We start from the raw sequence: 14,610 nt of genomic DNA on the forward strand, positions 1-14,610 counted from the left end.
CCAACCACCCAAAAGCAGTGCAAGACTGGTGAAGCTACAGAGTTCACTTAAATTACAGTGGTAAGTGCATCATGTGTCAAAGGCAATATTGATGATAAAAACATTGACAGAATACTGCCGGGGCAGCTTGCATAATGATATCTTCTTTACAGATGTTGGTCAAGATCTTGCACCTAAATAGCAGATCAAACAGATTTACCTTCCAAACGAAGCATCTACAGACAGCATTGATCTTGTAGTAAGTAGTATGTTAACAAGTATGGTTGTACTAACGAGGTTTCACAGCTCATCAGAATTACCAGTTTGCACCCCAGCCTGTCAGTCAGCAGCATCTTCACTTGATTAAACAAACACTTCACGGAGTTGAAATGCAGAAATATTTATTTTGGTTTCCTTCATTGGTTTTGAAAATTGTTTTGGTTTTATAAAACATAGAAATAGCCAACACTAAGCAAACATTTGAATTCCAATGTAACAAACTACTGCTCTAACAGTTGACTCGGATTTGTGTACCTTAATTGCACACACGTATGAAATTATGCTACAGAGTAGTGCATTACAATCACACAAATCTTAGTGCAAACCTTGTTGTGCTTGTATCTTACATATATCCATGTTTTCAAAAAACAGTAATGAGCTCTAATGCAAAACCAACTCTGTTAAGGATAGCAAAAGACTTGTTGTCATAAGGCTTATTTCTGCTGATTTCTGAAACAAAAAGGTAAGTCGTTCTGTAGTTTATCTAGGAATTTGTTTCTTATCCCTGAACAAATACCAATCCAGTGCCAACACTGTTCATTGGCACCTCTGAATACTTCCAATTACCGCAAAGCATCAGGCAAAAAACATTCTACCTGACCTATTTTGCTATTCCATGAAGAATACTCAGTGGCTCATACACAAAGCGCAGAAAATGGAGGTTATGTCAGAAGCTGTTCTGCTTAGAGGACCTGGCACTTTTTAAAAACCACATTTTAAATCCACATTCACCATGGGGAAACAAGTGACTGGTACAGGTGCGATACTTACCTGACTGTCGCATAGCCCAGTCCCTTAGATCATTTTTATTTCTAGATCTCTAGTGTTCTTGCCAGAGTTAGAATCTGCCCACTACCTGGACAGGCACTACTCTGGAATTGTGTTAATGCAGCAGAGGCTACATTTGCTGAATTAACTGTATCTACACTTCTAGTGCAGAGTCACCAAATGCAAGCTTAGCTTGAACCTGTATCAATCAGTCTCCTTTGTATAGAGTCCTGACTTCTACCTTACAAAAGTAAGCCTCAGAACTGGCTGTAGATAAAGAAGGGAAGAAACCCTTGCCTCACCCCAGTTAATATTAGGACCAATTAAGATAAAATATCAGCTATATAACTGTGAGGTTTTGTGTTGATGGGTTTTCTCTCCCCTACCCCCAGACTAAGTAACCCTCCTGAGGTGGCAAGATGCTTAGAGGCATTTTCAAGCCTGCCAAATCCTTTTTTGAACTGACAACTGCAAGATACACTGCAGACAGCAAACATGCTGGCAATAAGAAAATCTTAGCTCCTTGGTTAAGGAGAGTCCCATTTTTTGGCCAATGAAGTCTTAAATAACTTATATATAGTTACCATTTATAGTTAAGGCTCTTTTTGGAAATTGTAGGTCACCATAAAAACAGTATGCAACACAACTTGACAGTAAGGCAGTGTTCCATTTCTTCAGTGTTCCTATGGCGAGTACCCATCCCATTTTTGTACAAGTTTATGATTGCACAGTTTCCTTCCCTATATTCACTGTAGTCAAATTACAGATATGAAGACCAACAGTAGACATCAGATGTGTGCCACTTTACTCGTTCTACTGTTACATTTTGGTATTAGCATAGAGTTCATCTATCTGTGACTGGAAATATTTCCGTAGTTCTGGTCTCTTCGCCTTCAGTGTTGGTGTCAGCAGGCCATTTTCAATAGAAAACATTTCCATGTGCACGATAATGTCTTTAACCTGGAAAACAAACAGTTTAATAACCAAGCTACATCCTTTGGAATACACAAGACTTTTAATAAGTCGCCATAAAAAATTACTTTAAAATATTTCCAAATGCAAATTAATACCAGTTCTTAGTTTGACTATATTGTTAGAGACTGTTTAAAGAATTAGATGTTCAAGTCTAATCAGCATCTTACCTGTTCAAATGACTTCAAACCAGATTCTTTACCAACTCTCAACATGTCTTCTAAGATGTGCTTTTTGACCTCCTGTGGATACAAAAATACATTGTACAGCCCAAAAAAAGTTGATGCAGAATAGCTATCTATTTACTGAGCTATTTACTCACCTTGTTTTTGCACAGCTTTTCATATGAGCCTTCAAATCCTTTCTTCTTGGCCCATTTGCAGAAAGCCTCAGGATCAGGTACCACAACACCTACTAAGAAGGCCTAAAAAGAAATTTAAGTGCTTTTTTTTTCCCCCTGTTTTGTTTATTCATTTCAAGCTTAAAGCAATGCTGGTTCCTAAATGCTTCCTACTAGTTTTCTGCCTGGTTTTGGGTTGCTGTTTTAACAATGTCACTTTTTTCCTTAAAGTTCCCATGTACACTGTTAGCAGCTTATATATAGTGCTGAGTAACCAATTAAATTAATTCATTTCTACTACCTGGTCTGAAACTAGATCCAGAAGCATATTCTGTAACTGGTGGAATCCAAAGTGGGTGGAAAACTAAAGTGTGCAATACTGAACAGAGTCACTAATACAGGTTGCCCAGCTGTGGATGCCCAAACATTGGAAGTGTTCAGAGTGAGGTTGGATGGGGCTTTGTGCAATCTGGTCTAGTAAAATATGACCATGGCAAAGAGAAGGGTAGCCTATATCACCTTGAAAGGTTCCTTCTAATTCAAACCACTCTAGGATCCTACTTTAAGTGTAAAGACTAATCTGAGTCAGGGGTAGGGAGGAAAGAGGAAAGAGGAAAGGAAAAATCCTCTTCTACCATCTCTCCCTTGTGTTTATTTTTTAAATAACCAAAAGAATGCCCACCTGCAAGCTCTCTCCATGGACAAACACTTGAGCAAGTGCTTCACTTCTCAGATACACATTTTCTATCTTCTCTGGTGCTATGTACTCTCCCTGGGCTAGTTTAAATATGTGTTTTTTCCGGTCAATGATCTTCAACGTACCATTCTGTTGACAGAAATAATTTCCACTCAGAAAAGGCACTTCAAGTGATAACTGGTCTACACAATGCATCACAGCAGATCACATAATGCACCAGAACTAAAGTGTATGAACAAGAATTTGCCTCTACTTATCTCTATTTCAGAAATAAGTGCCTTTTATTAGGCTTTCAAGAACAAAGTATTGCTTTTCAGAAGCAATACTGCTGAGGTTCTTTCTTAACATGAGCTTAAATGCTGTGCACAATTCAAGACAGTTTACTGATGGAAGCTATTAGCAGACAATACAGAAGAATATTGCTAGACCCAGAGCACTGTCAAATTAAGGTTAAAACAGGCTCTGCACCCATCTAACCTGAACTAGAGACAGTCTCGTGTTTACACTATATTTTTATTATTTTTAGCCCCAAATTTTATACATAATAATTCTCTTCATAATGTTACATATTTGTGTTTTAATTCATTGTATTTAATATATTTTATATATATCATATATATATTACTTGTTAAATTATTGCTAATAGCCACAGAATACCTTTCAGCTATATACATGAACTTACTGGTAGCCATTTCCCAATATCGCCTGTATGAAGCCAGCCATCTTTGTCTAGAGCTTCTGCTGTTTTTTCAGGATCTTTCAAATAGCCAAGGAATACATTTGGCCCTTTTACACACACCTGAAAGACAGCCATTTGTTGATACACGTTACTATGAGCAAAAATTAATCATTTTTTGTAAGGAATGCTCTCTCCAACAGTTTTCAACAACCACTACAGTAATAAAAAAAACAAACCAATTTTTCATTTTAGGGGCTTTATTTTTTTGGTGTAGGGGCAGGCATAGGTTGAGATGTTTTCCATTGGTATGAAATATAATACAAAGCTTTTGCAAGTAGAAAGCTTTAAGAGCAATCTTAGGGTATAACTGGGTATAGGGGATTCTGATGATAACAATATGCCTTTAAAGCTATGAAAAGTGCCAACACAATTATATTACATTATTAATAGTCATCAGGACTTTAGAATAACCCTGGAAGAGTTAGATAGAGAATCCAGTTCTAAGTCAAGTCCAAATTGGTAATAAATATTAACAGCAACTGACAAATAGTAGGCCAACTATTACTCTAGGGAATTAATATAACTGTAAAATAGGCAAGCAACTGACTAATGACTAAAACCAAACTTGCTGAAGAGAGCGAGCAATTAGGTCATACACACAACTGGCAAGAATCTTAATGCTGTTCTCCACTTGCCAAAAGACAGCCTTCTACCAACAAAAGATAACCCCTCAACATTTCCAGGAATTAAAGTCCAACAATTCAACTCTACTCAGGCAAATAATGCACAATCGTTTTGCTTGTTTTTGTCATTTGTGACTACAAATCAGTTACTTGCTTGGGGAATTTTTCCTTTTCCTTTCCAAGAAAACTTGACATTTTGAAGTTACTCACCTCACCCTCTCCTTTGGCAGCCAAGTAATTCATCTCTTGTACATCAACAAGCTTTATGATATTACATGCCATCGGTGCTCCAACATGACCTATTTAACAGAAATTCTTTAAAAGCCTGAATGGATTTTTGTCAGATTCTAGAAGTAATAAGCTGTCCATATACTAAAGTAATAATAATGAAAAAAAGAAACAATTAACGGTAACACACCACACCAACACCGGTATAGTAATAGTTTTAATTTGTTGGATCTAAAACATTAAATTCTCAGATACCCACAGAACATTGTTAACTGAACTGTGTACCTAGGCTCACTATCTTTACTGTATAGCCATACCGCAGACATTTTAAATTAGGAAAACTATTACATTATATTCCAAGTATCAGGAGTATAACAGTTTGGGAGCTAGAAGTAAAACAGATAACAAACAGAGACTGTTCCAACACTAGAAAGCATCATTTGAATTTCCAGTGCTTACGAACAGGTTTCTATTATACAAGACTAGAAGTTAATACTACAGCCACTTCTCTCCTACACCTACTTTAATTCACAAGGCAACACATTTCTGAAGTTAAATAGCTAAAAATGTTTGGTAATACTTTCAAGAGTAATAACCACAAAAGAGCCTTTCAAAATTTTCTTACATTACTTGAAACCTATAGTCTCATTCTTCACAGCATGTGTAATTGATAAAAATCACACAGCTGGGGCTTCTATAGCAATCTGAACTTCAACAGGCATGTAGACCATTAAATACTATACCTGCTGTCCAGTCACCAGGCATTGACAGTGAGCATCCAGCTGTGCATTCAGTCTGTCCATATCCTTCATAAAACTAGGAAGGAAAACCAACACTTACTCAGAATTCCTACTTTCCAATATTGTTTCTTCATTAAAGTATTTTGCTTTCTTCCTAATCCAGATTAAGTTTGAGTTTAGCATAATCCTCAGTATCTTCTAAATAACACTGCCGTATTAAGAAGCTTTATTTCAATACACACTTTCAAGTAATATTATTCCACCCTCAGTTCCAATACTTACTCGGTGTTTCACAGAATTTCACATGCCATGTGTGACACCTGCACAGATCAGAACTGAAAGTGACAGAGTGCAACAGGAAGAGACTAAGAACAAAGGCACTAGAAATGACTTATTATTTAAGGACAGGTTTGCTCAAGAAAGCCAGAAACAGAATCCCTGTATCTCATCACAGCTCTGTTGTTGTATACAAGACAGAATTCCTTTTCTGTGCACAACATTGCTATACTAACACTACTGAAGAAATTCAAGTGACAGAAGCATCAACATTTAGTACTTCAATGTTTTCTACCACTGAAATTTATTTCACCACATTTATTCCATCCTGTGCCATCATCAGATTTAGCCTCTTCAGATTTAACCTCAAAGAAGCACATACTTGGAAGAGGCTTTGAAGAAAAATGCAATTGAGCAATCTAATTCTACCCATCTCATCCCTAAAGCAACAATACATGACGTTGAAAAGATCCTCTACAATAGAATCATAGAATGGCTTAGCTTGGAATAGACCGTAAAGATCATCTAGCTCCAACTTTCCTGCTGTGGACAGGGATGGTCCTGTTGTGAATACTTCTGTAAGCACAGCAAGACCCACAAACTTAATTCAAGAACATTAATTACTGCTTACAGCAGCCCATGAATCTTTTTTCCCCTTTAGCTGTCAATTTCAGTTACCATAAAGACCCTGAGATGAATATAGAAGTCTCAGAGGTACGAGAATCTCTAGAAGACAATATGCACTTGTATAGCTTCCAAGAATGCTAGAAAACTACCGATCTAAGAGCATTTCTAGTGATCAGATTATATTAAGTCTTTAATCAGGTACCTTAAAAGCACTGTGGTTTTCAATGAAGGCTAGGAAACTCACCTGACAGCCAAGAGCTGTTCTCAGAAAGGTTAGTACACTTGCAGATACAGGCGCTGCTCCTGTGATCATTAACCGTACTTTTCCTCCCAGACTTGCCTAGAACAGATACAAGATACTGCAGACACCAAAAGCATTTTAGAGAGATTTCTAGAGGCTTTTTACATTCTACCCTCAGCCACTATCCACCTACAAGTGTGTCATGGTTTTGTGCTGTCAATATTCTACATCATGACATCATGTGCGGTATGAACTGTTTTGGTGGTATAAGAAAGTGTAACAGAGGGTATGTGGAAGTGTAACAGAGGGTATGTGGAAGTGTAACAGAGGGTATGTGGAAGTGTAACAGAGGGTATGTGGAAGTGTAACAGAGGGTATGTGGAAGTGTAACAGAGGGTATGTGGAAGTGTAACAGAGGGTATGTGGAAGTGTAACAGAGGGTATGTGGAAGTGTAACAGAGGGTATGTGGAAGTGTAACAGAGGGTATGTGGAAGTGTAACAGAGGGTATGTGGAAGTGTAACAGAGGGTATGTGGAAGTGTAACAGAGGGTATGTGGAAGTGTAACAGAGGGTATGTGGAAGTGTAACAGAGGGTATGTGGAAGTGTAACAGAGGGTATGTGGAAGTGTAACAGAGGGTATGTGGAAGTGTAACAGAGGGTATGTGGAAGTGTAACAGAGGGTATGTGGAAGTGTAACAGAGGGTATGTGGAAGTGTAACAGAGGGTATGTGGAAGTGTAACAGAGGGTATGTGGAAGTGTAACAGAGGGTATGTGGAAGTGTAACAGAGGGTATGTGGAAGTGTAACAGAGGGTATGCGGAAGTGTGGAAGGTTCATGCTCCAGATCTGTGGAATGGCAGCATCCCGAGTACTCAGCCCTTGGAGGAAACTACATATCCCAGGGGACAACGCGGCCAGAGATGAATCACCAGAGGAGGAGGACACACATATAATCTCGCTCCCAGGCTGGAACGTCCCTCTTTTCGCCCTGTCTTTCGCTTTGGAGCGCTCCATCCCTGCCGTCTCGCTCTATCAGCAACGTTCCAGCCTGTCGCCTAGAGATTGCAGTAGGCCCCCGGTTCTCCGGGACTCTTTTTCTCTCTTTCTTTTTTCTCTGCCTTGTTTGATATAGTAGTTGTAGTTATATTGTATCATATTGTGTCTCGTATTTAGTAAAATAATTTCTTTCCTTAGATTGCTGCCGTTGTTTTTGTTCATTTCTCCCCTTCTAGGGGCAGCAGCCTCTATCACGGATAAATCTAGATAACCCGATTACAAAGTGCCACCCATAAATGTTAGAGATGGAAGTTCAGAAATGTTTCAATATTTTTAATGGCATCTCAAATACATAACATCTACAAAGGCTATGCTGTGACATCGCTGCAATGCAGACTCAGACAGAAGCTGATATAAATTATGACCTTGCAGTGAAGGTTTTTATTTTTAGCCTGCCTTCTATCAGTTTCTCATACATTCTAAGTGCTATAAAAGTAGCCACAGGAGGGTGCTGTACAAACAGAGTTAGGGCTACTGCAAGAAAGCACCAGATACAATGGCAGGCATACTTACTAGTGACCAACAGTGAGGAGACAGTAGGGGCTCCATATAATACTAACATTCACCTCCCTTCAAAGGAAGTGTTCTATTTTAAAGAAGGAAGCACCAGACTTTTAGAGTAACTCCCCTAATGCAGTCAAGAACAAGAGTTTAGTTTTACTCTGAGAAGCTAGATAGTTTTTAATGAGTGATGAAAGCCATATCACACTACAAACATCCATATCAAATTCATCAATTGCAAAGTGATACCTATAAACTACAAAGTAGATGAGACAATGATGCTTCAGACTCCAGCATTAAGAGCACATCACACTGCTGTTCTGTATGAAAGTAGGCATGTTTGGAGTTCTTTTCAAGATAAAAATGAAGACATAAGGGCAACAGTAAAAAAAGGTTCAACATCCATAAAATAGAGATCTAGGCCTCCAAGTATACCTGTATTTTTCGGAAGATAACTTTATCCCAGAAACTGTTGTTTCTAATTATACCACTTCTGAGTTCTGCTTCTTTCCTCTTGGAAGCAAAATCCAGCATCCACTTCTTCAGTGATGTATCTGCCTGTCCAAAAATCTATTAAAAAGATTATACAGAATTAGAGTGCAATAGTCTGAGACTTTTCTCCTTACAGTAGCATGCATAAGGTCTCAGTGAAAAACAAGCAATTAAACAACTTATTAGTAAGCACAATAATTCTGATATTTGTCATTTGGCCTTTTTACCTTGTGTTCATCTAAATCAGCACTGAATTCTCTTCCCAGCCAACTGCACACAACATTTTCATGAACAAGTTAATCCATTGAAGAAATACATTAAAATATTAGCAGCAAAAACATCAGTTTTTAATTCTAGCTTGGTTGAAATGCCAATTAAGCATGATCCTTATGTTCTAAAGTACATACACGCCTCAATAAAACATGGGGTTTTCTAAGAGATAGATCTGTTAAGAGATGCCTAATAGCAGTTTGTCTTGCATACATCAGTTTGCTTTTCAGATCATTTTTTAAAGGCTCCTTCTGGTTGTTCCCAGAAAGCTTCATAGTAGCCTTAGCACCAGACCAGTATTAGCATATTCACTTACAGACAGACCCAGGTCTTCAGCATTATGGGGGTTCCCACCTTGATTTTCCACTTGCTAACTTCACATGCCAAGCTACTACACGGGTGTGAGAGGTTGAAAACGTGTTGAAGTGGTATGAAATCATAATAGCACCATGGACAACAAGCAAGAGAACACAGTGAAAGGAAAAGGGAAGCCCAAACCTTAGCCCTGTTTCTAGAATTCCAATACAGAACACTGGAGCATAAGGAGGGGCGAAGTTCTAAGCACTACTTGCAAGCGGTCTTGGAATTTCCTCCCCTTCCAAAGTGATCAGAGTTGTGCTATCTGCTTGTTTGGGACCAAACAGGTGTTGCATTACTTGTTGTTCTTCTAGTCTTATGAAAGAGACAGCATAGACAGGTCTGCCATTTATTTGGCAACCACAGATTACTTGTGTCCTTCAGCTCTTCTGCCTGTACCCTAAGAGAGGTCAACCATCTGATATAAAGGATCATTTAAAATATCCCATAAAAAGAGCCAAGAAAGACTCTACTTCTGAATTCCCATTGCAGAAGATACTGAGAAGGCAAGTAGCAAGCACAGGAGAGCACAGGTCTACTGACACACTGTCTCTCCAGCACTTCAGACTGGCTGGTTTGTAGTTCACCTTGTTAGAAATTGCTGGCTGCTATGTAGGAAACTTGTACGTGTCCATGCAAACATAGCAGACACCTGACCTTGATTTGCAAATCCCCTTCCATGAGTCAGCTACTAGAAATGCAGCATGCAAATGCTAAGCCTTAAGTTCATGGTGTAGACTGGACTTCAGCTTGCCCAAAGCAGAACAGTGAGCCCTTAATAAAGCTGGAGAGAACCAAGTCTCCTAGTCAGACTTTTCTATGCCAGTGCTGGCTGCCTGAAAATGCTTTATTACATCCAGCACTACTCCCTGTACTTTCTGCTCTGTCAGAAAAAGACAGTAGTGTTCTGGGATGCTATTGAACAACAATTACTTCTGCTATGTCAGCACAGACTTCAGGAAGCCCCACAAAACTCTGAGCAACTCTAGACTAAGCTTTAAACTTACCTTGTCAAACATCCTGTTCAACAGGCGTGGTACTACTGGAAATATAGTTGGCTGTAGTGTTTTGAGGTCATCCATAAGTAGTCTGATATCCCCTTGAAAGAATCCTATCCGAGCTCCATGGAGCAAAACTACACACTGTTAAAGAAAAGTAAGACGTCTGAAAATGTATAGAGTTAGAATGCATCATGCTTACTATACTTTCTTTTAAATGTGGAGTGGACTGTGCAGGATCTACTGATGTGGATAAGTTTTACAGCATTCTCTGACTATTAAATGAGTGGAAAGATAAATGGCAAGACATCTGTTGCACATGGGCTAAAGACAAATACCACATAAAAGCCCCTAATCAAACAAGCAGCTGATTATATAAATTGGTGCCAGGAACTCAGAGGTAGCAAAAGATTCAAAGCAATATCTAACAAGCTTACTCAAAAAATATACTAGAACTTTTTGCCTTTATTTGTACTAGAAAATCCTGAATTGAAGTCGCTCACATTCCTGCAGTGAACTGCTTGTGCAGTATTCTCTTACACTCTGATTTCCCCTCCTGTCTCACAACAAGGTTGCAAACAGGGTTTGTTATTAGGTGATCGAGATGTTTGTTGAAAAACGTAAGCAGTGGCTCTGTTTATTTCTGCATCATTTTAGACTTGCATCCACGGAGGCAGACTTAATCCTGCAGTGTTCTATGCTCTCTATAGTCTAGAGGCTCCACCCACTATGCCTATGTAATGGAAATGGTAAGTCCTGGAACAGTGATTGAGCACCTGGTGGAAGGCAGGGCCAACCCAGAGGAGCTTAGGTGCATGCAACGAACCTGAGTGTTGGAAGGGGTGGAGCCAGGATCCACCCCTTCCCAGACCTCATTGAATGGCTGGCAGTGGAGGCAAGCATATCTTCTGGAGATCCCTGACTACCTGAGGCCTTCTAAAGGTAAGCAGCTTTCTTCCTTCATTTCTGCATCCAGAGCTGCTGCACTTGGTCTTATTCTCACTTGCTGCAGCCTGGGACTCTGCTACCATGCTGTCATTGCTGTGTTTTCCATAACATTATAGCATTACAACCAAAATAATCTATTTTGTTAGAGTTTTACTTATTCTCTTTTAAGAGCATCCCTACTCATTTGTGTTTTTCTGTACCGACTAGCTTTTTACTACTTCCACATCCTCAACACTTCTTCCTTCAAGCTCTGCCATATGTTTTAACCTTTCCTGTACAAAATGTGCAAGTTACTCTTCTCTTCACCTGTATTTTGACACTATGTATTAAGCAGCAGCAAATGCATGAGGGCAGCAACCATCTTGGCTAAGCAAGTACATGTTTGTCCTGTCAAGTTTACTGACACCCCAGCTAGTTTCCTTAGGAAGCCTGGATCAGCTAACACCAACTTTGCAAGAGGAACACTCAAGACAGTTCCTCACAGACCCTGTATTCATACCTACTTAAGAGTAACAAATTTATCTTTCTTCTAAATGCTTTTTTTTTTTATCTCCTTGTGTAGATACATATGTAAGGACCAACGTTGTAGAGCCCTCCAACAGAGGAATACAGAACAAAGTGTTTGGATCTCATTTCATCTTTTAAAACATCTTTTTCTATCACACAATGAAGAGAAGAGCTGATGTCTCCTCATCCCCAGAAGTGCAACTCCAGGTTTTGCCTTACAGGCAAGAAAAACTACTCAAGAAGACTTTGGCTTTCAATGCCATCTAATGACAAAACCCGTTTTCATTTCCTGGAAGAAAAACTCAACTGAAACAAAATACCTCATTTCTTATTCAAGTTTATTGGAAGCAATAGTAAGCTTAGACAAAGCTGGTTAAGAGAGTAGGACACCACATACAATTAATATTTATATAGCTTTTGTAGACAAAAGAATAGCATGGAATTCTAGTGCTGCATTGATTATATTAAGAGGGAATTTCTAGACACCAAGAATACAGAAGGACTGTCTCTTGTTCTAGAAAACCAGTTTCTCACTAACACTAGCTTTAAAATTAATGTTTGAGATGCTTTCCAGAACGTTACCTCAAGTTTTCACGTATGTGTAAAAAGCAAAAACAAGTACTGTATCACGTATACCTCTGTAAGAAAACAACCTTCTTAATAGTTCTGTGAAACAAACATGCCTACCTCAACGATTCTCTCAAACATATGAGCCAAGGGCAGGAATGATATCAGAACATCTTCAGGGCTAGGTATAAATGTTTTCTGAAAGTGTTAAGCAAAATAGAGAGAATTATTTTGGTTAAGCTAAACAATGAAACCAGGCACCTGAATTCTAGAGCGTAGCCCTCACTACAGTTTTGTTTGAAATAGAGCTTTGCTGTCTCTCATTCATTAAAGAGGCTATATGTATTAGAAGTCATTGCTGTAATCATGTTACATCTACATACACTAACTGCTCAGATTGTCACAATGTATATACATGACTATGAATAGAAACCAGTTCTGAGAGAAGCTACATAAAGCATCATTATACACACTGCAGAGAATGGTGTGGAGATTAAAGTGGTTTGTCCTTGGACGGTAAAAAAGAAAACGCATTCACTGTAGGTCACAAAGTTCATTTGTCCAGTTTACTATAAGGCTAATATCAGCAATACCTCACATGACCTAAACATGAGACCAGTTGCTTAATTTAGAATTAATTCTACACACAGTGTACACAAAGTAGATATGCCAGAACTTCCACAGGAAAAGTCTTCTTTTCTCCACACACTCCTGGCCTACAACATCCTAAGTAAAGAAGGACTTTGCCACTGGGGGGTCTAAATACAGTCCTCTGCTCATAGTTTCCCCATTAAGACAACAGCATATAATGACATGCCAGTGACCACAGCTGAATACACCAGCCCACATCTAACTAAGCAGAATGGGCTTTGGCAGCAGTGCAATTATACTATTCTAGACTTTTTCATACTGATGAACATACAAGGGGAACAGTCCAAGAGTTACCCTATGGCCCATCTTCTGCCACATCCACACAACCAGAAGCAGAGTTTCAAGTTCCCCAGCTGTGCTGGACCAATAGTTACTAACATATCAACACCTTGGAGTGGAAGAATATTCCCCAAAGAGCTAGCAGATCTGCATTAATTCAAGAGTGGTACACATTTGCTATCCCTGATCCACAAGTTACATACATAAGAAACTAAGCAGGAACTGACTGAAGGAAAAAAAACCACTAAGATCCATGCAAACTAAAACTATTCAAGTCTTATGGATTCATTCATTCATGCATGGGGAAATAAAAATCTATTCAGTTTAATATGAATTATATTATGCAGCTTCTCACATATCCTATGAAGTAAAAGGAAAGGGGCCTTAGTAAACATTCTCTTCTGAACCAGCTGGACTGAGTGCTGACAAGTTACACTTTCAGTTCAGTCTTACTATATTATGACCGAAGTTAGTGGAATTTTAGTGTTGCTCCCCTCCATGCAAGTAAACCCATAATGTTAACTTTGCAGTTACCTCCGTAGTTTTCAGAAAAGCTGAAGTATTGCTGACTATGTTTTTATGAGTGATCATAGCTCCCTTGGGGTTTCCTAAAGAAGAAGCACATCAGTACACAACAATGAATTTCTTAGGTCCTTTAAGTTACCAAATTAAGCTAATAGCATTTCAATCAGTTCCATCCTGGTCATTAAAGAAAAGACAGAATTAACTAATGTATTTTTAAGAAAGTTATTACTAGCTAAAGCATTAAATTCATGTGTAAGTACTCAATAAGAACAAATCCTCTAGAAACAGACATTTCTTAGATCAGCTTTTTAAATTCAAAATTTCTATGGAGAGCTCAGACAACTCTGCTCTTAAATCTGCTTTAGAAGTATAACCAATATCATTGTATTCTTCCTTCTCACTCCCTACCAGTGAAAGATATTGTCATATGCTTCACATTATCTGCAGTTACCTAAACAGCTGACTTTCCATTTCAGTTTTTCAGTAGTTGGGGGAGGGGTGCACAGTGCATATGAGCTACAGAATTCCTGCTATTACAAAACCACAGTTAAGTTAGAACCAGAGCCTAACAGTAATACAGCTTCAGTACTTATTTCAAACCCAAAAGTGTAAGATTCCTGTCTGACAATATTGCAACTCTGTATTAATCATCAAGCAAAACTGAAAAAAGCTTTATCATAAAATATCCCCAGCTGCCACTTGTTAGAAAATAAAAGGTTGCAGCAGCAGGAGAGAGTCTTGGAAAGCAAAGTAGGAGGGCTTCCTGAGTTAATCAGTCATGCGGAATGTAATTAGGTATACCTGTAGTTCCACTGGTGAAACAGATGACTGCTAGATCTTCTGGCTTTGGAGGCTATGAGAATGAAGAAAAAGAAAGTATTACTACTGTTAATATTGCTTAAAAAAAAAAAAAAGACTTTGAATACAAGCATTGAAATAACAGTGTTA

The 14,610-nt window shown here is 38.6% G+C and overlaps 1 protein-coding gene across 2 annotated transcripts in view; it reads right to left on the reverse strand.

Annotated features, from left to right (window-relative positions):
* Positions 1 to 364: 364 nt before the first annotated feature.
* The window catches only part of ACSL1 (acyl-CoA synthetase long chain family member 1), a 36,529-nt gene continuing 22,283 nt past the window's right edge, over positions 365 to 14,610 (reverse strand). For both annotated transcript variants that reach the window (XM_072335492.1, XM_072335493.1), the window contains 13 exons: positions 14,464 to 14,515; positions 13,672 to 13,745; positions 12,328 to 12,405; positions 10,195 to 10,329; positions 8,504 to 8,638; positions 6,513 to 6,608; positions 5,369 to 5,441; positions 4,608 to 4,696; positions 3,718 to 3,834; positions 3,021 to 3,164; positions 2,321 to 2,422; positions 2,169 to 2,240; positions 365 to 1,986 (listed from right to left, as the gene is read on the reverse strand). In XM_072335492.1, the coding sequence (XP_072191593.1) occupies positions 1,846 to 1,986; positions 2,169 to 2,240; positions 2,321 to 2,422; positions 3,021 to 3,164; positions 3,718 to 3,834; positions 4,608 to 4,696; positions 5,369 to 5,441; positions 6,513 to 6,608; positions 8,504 to 8,638; positions 10,195 to 10,329; positions 12,328 to 12,405; positions 13,672 to 13,745; positions 14,464 to 14,515 (1,308 nt within the window). In that variant the 3' untranslated portion in view covers positions 365 to 1,845. The remainder of the gene's footprint in view (positions 1,987 to 2,168; positions 2,241 to 2,320; positions 2,423 to 3,020; positions 3,165 to 3,717; positions 3,835 to 4,607; positions 4,697 to 5,368; positions 5,442 to 6,512; positions 6,609 to 8,503; positions 8,639 to 10,194; positions 10,330 to 12,327; positions 12,406 to 13,671; positions 13,746 to 14,463; positions 14,516 to 14,610) is intronic.

The sequence above is a fragment of the Excalfactoria chinensis genome, chromosome 4, assembly GCF_039878825.1.
Source record: "Excalfactoria chinensis isolate bCotChi1 chromosome 4, bCotChi1.hap2, whole genome shotgun sequence".
NCBI classification, from domain to species: domain Eukaryota; kingdom Metazoa; phylum Chordata; class Aves; order Galliformes; family Phasianidae; genus Excalfactoria; species Excalfactoria chinensis.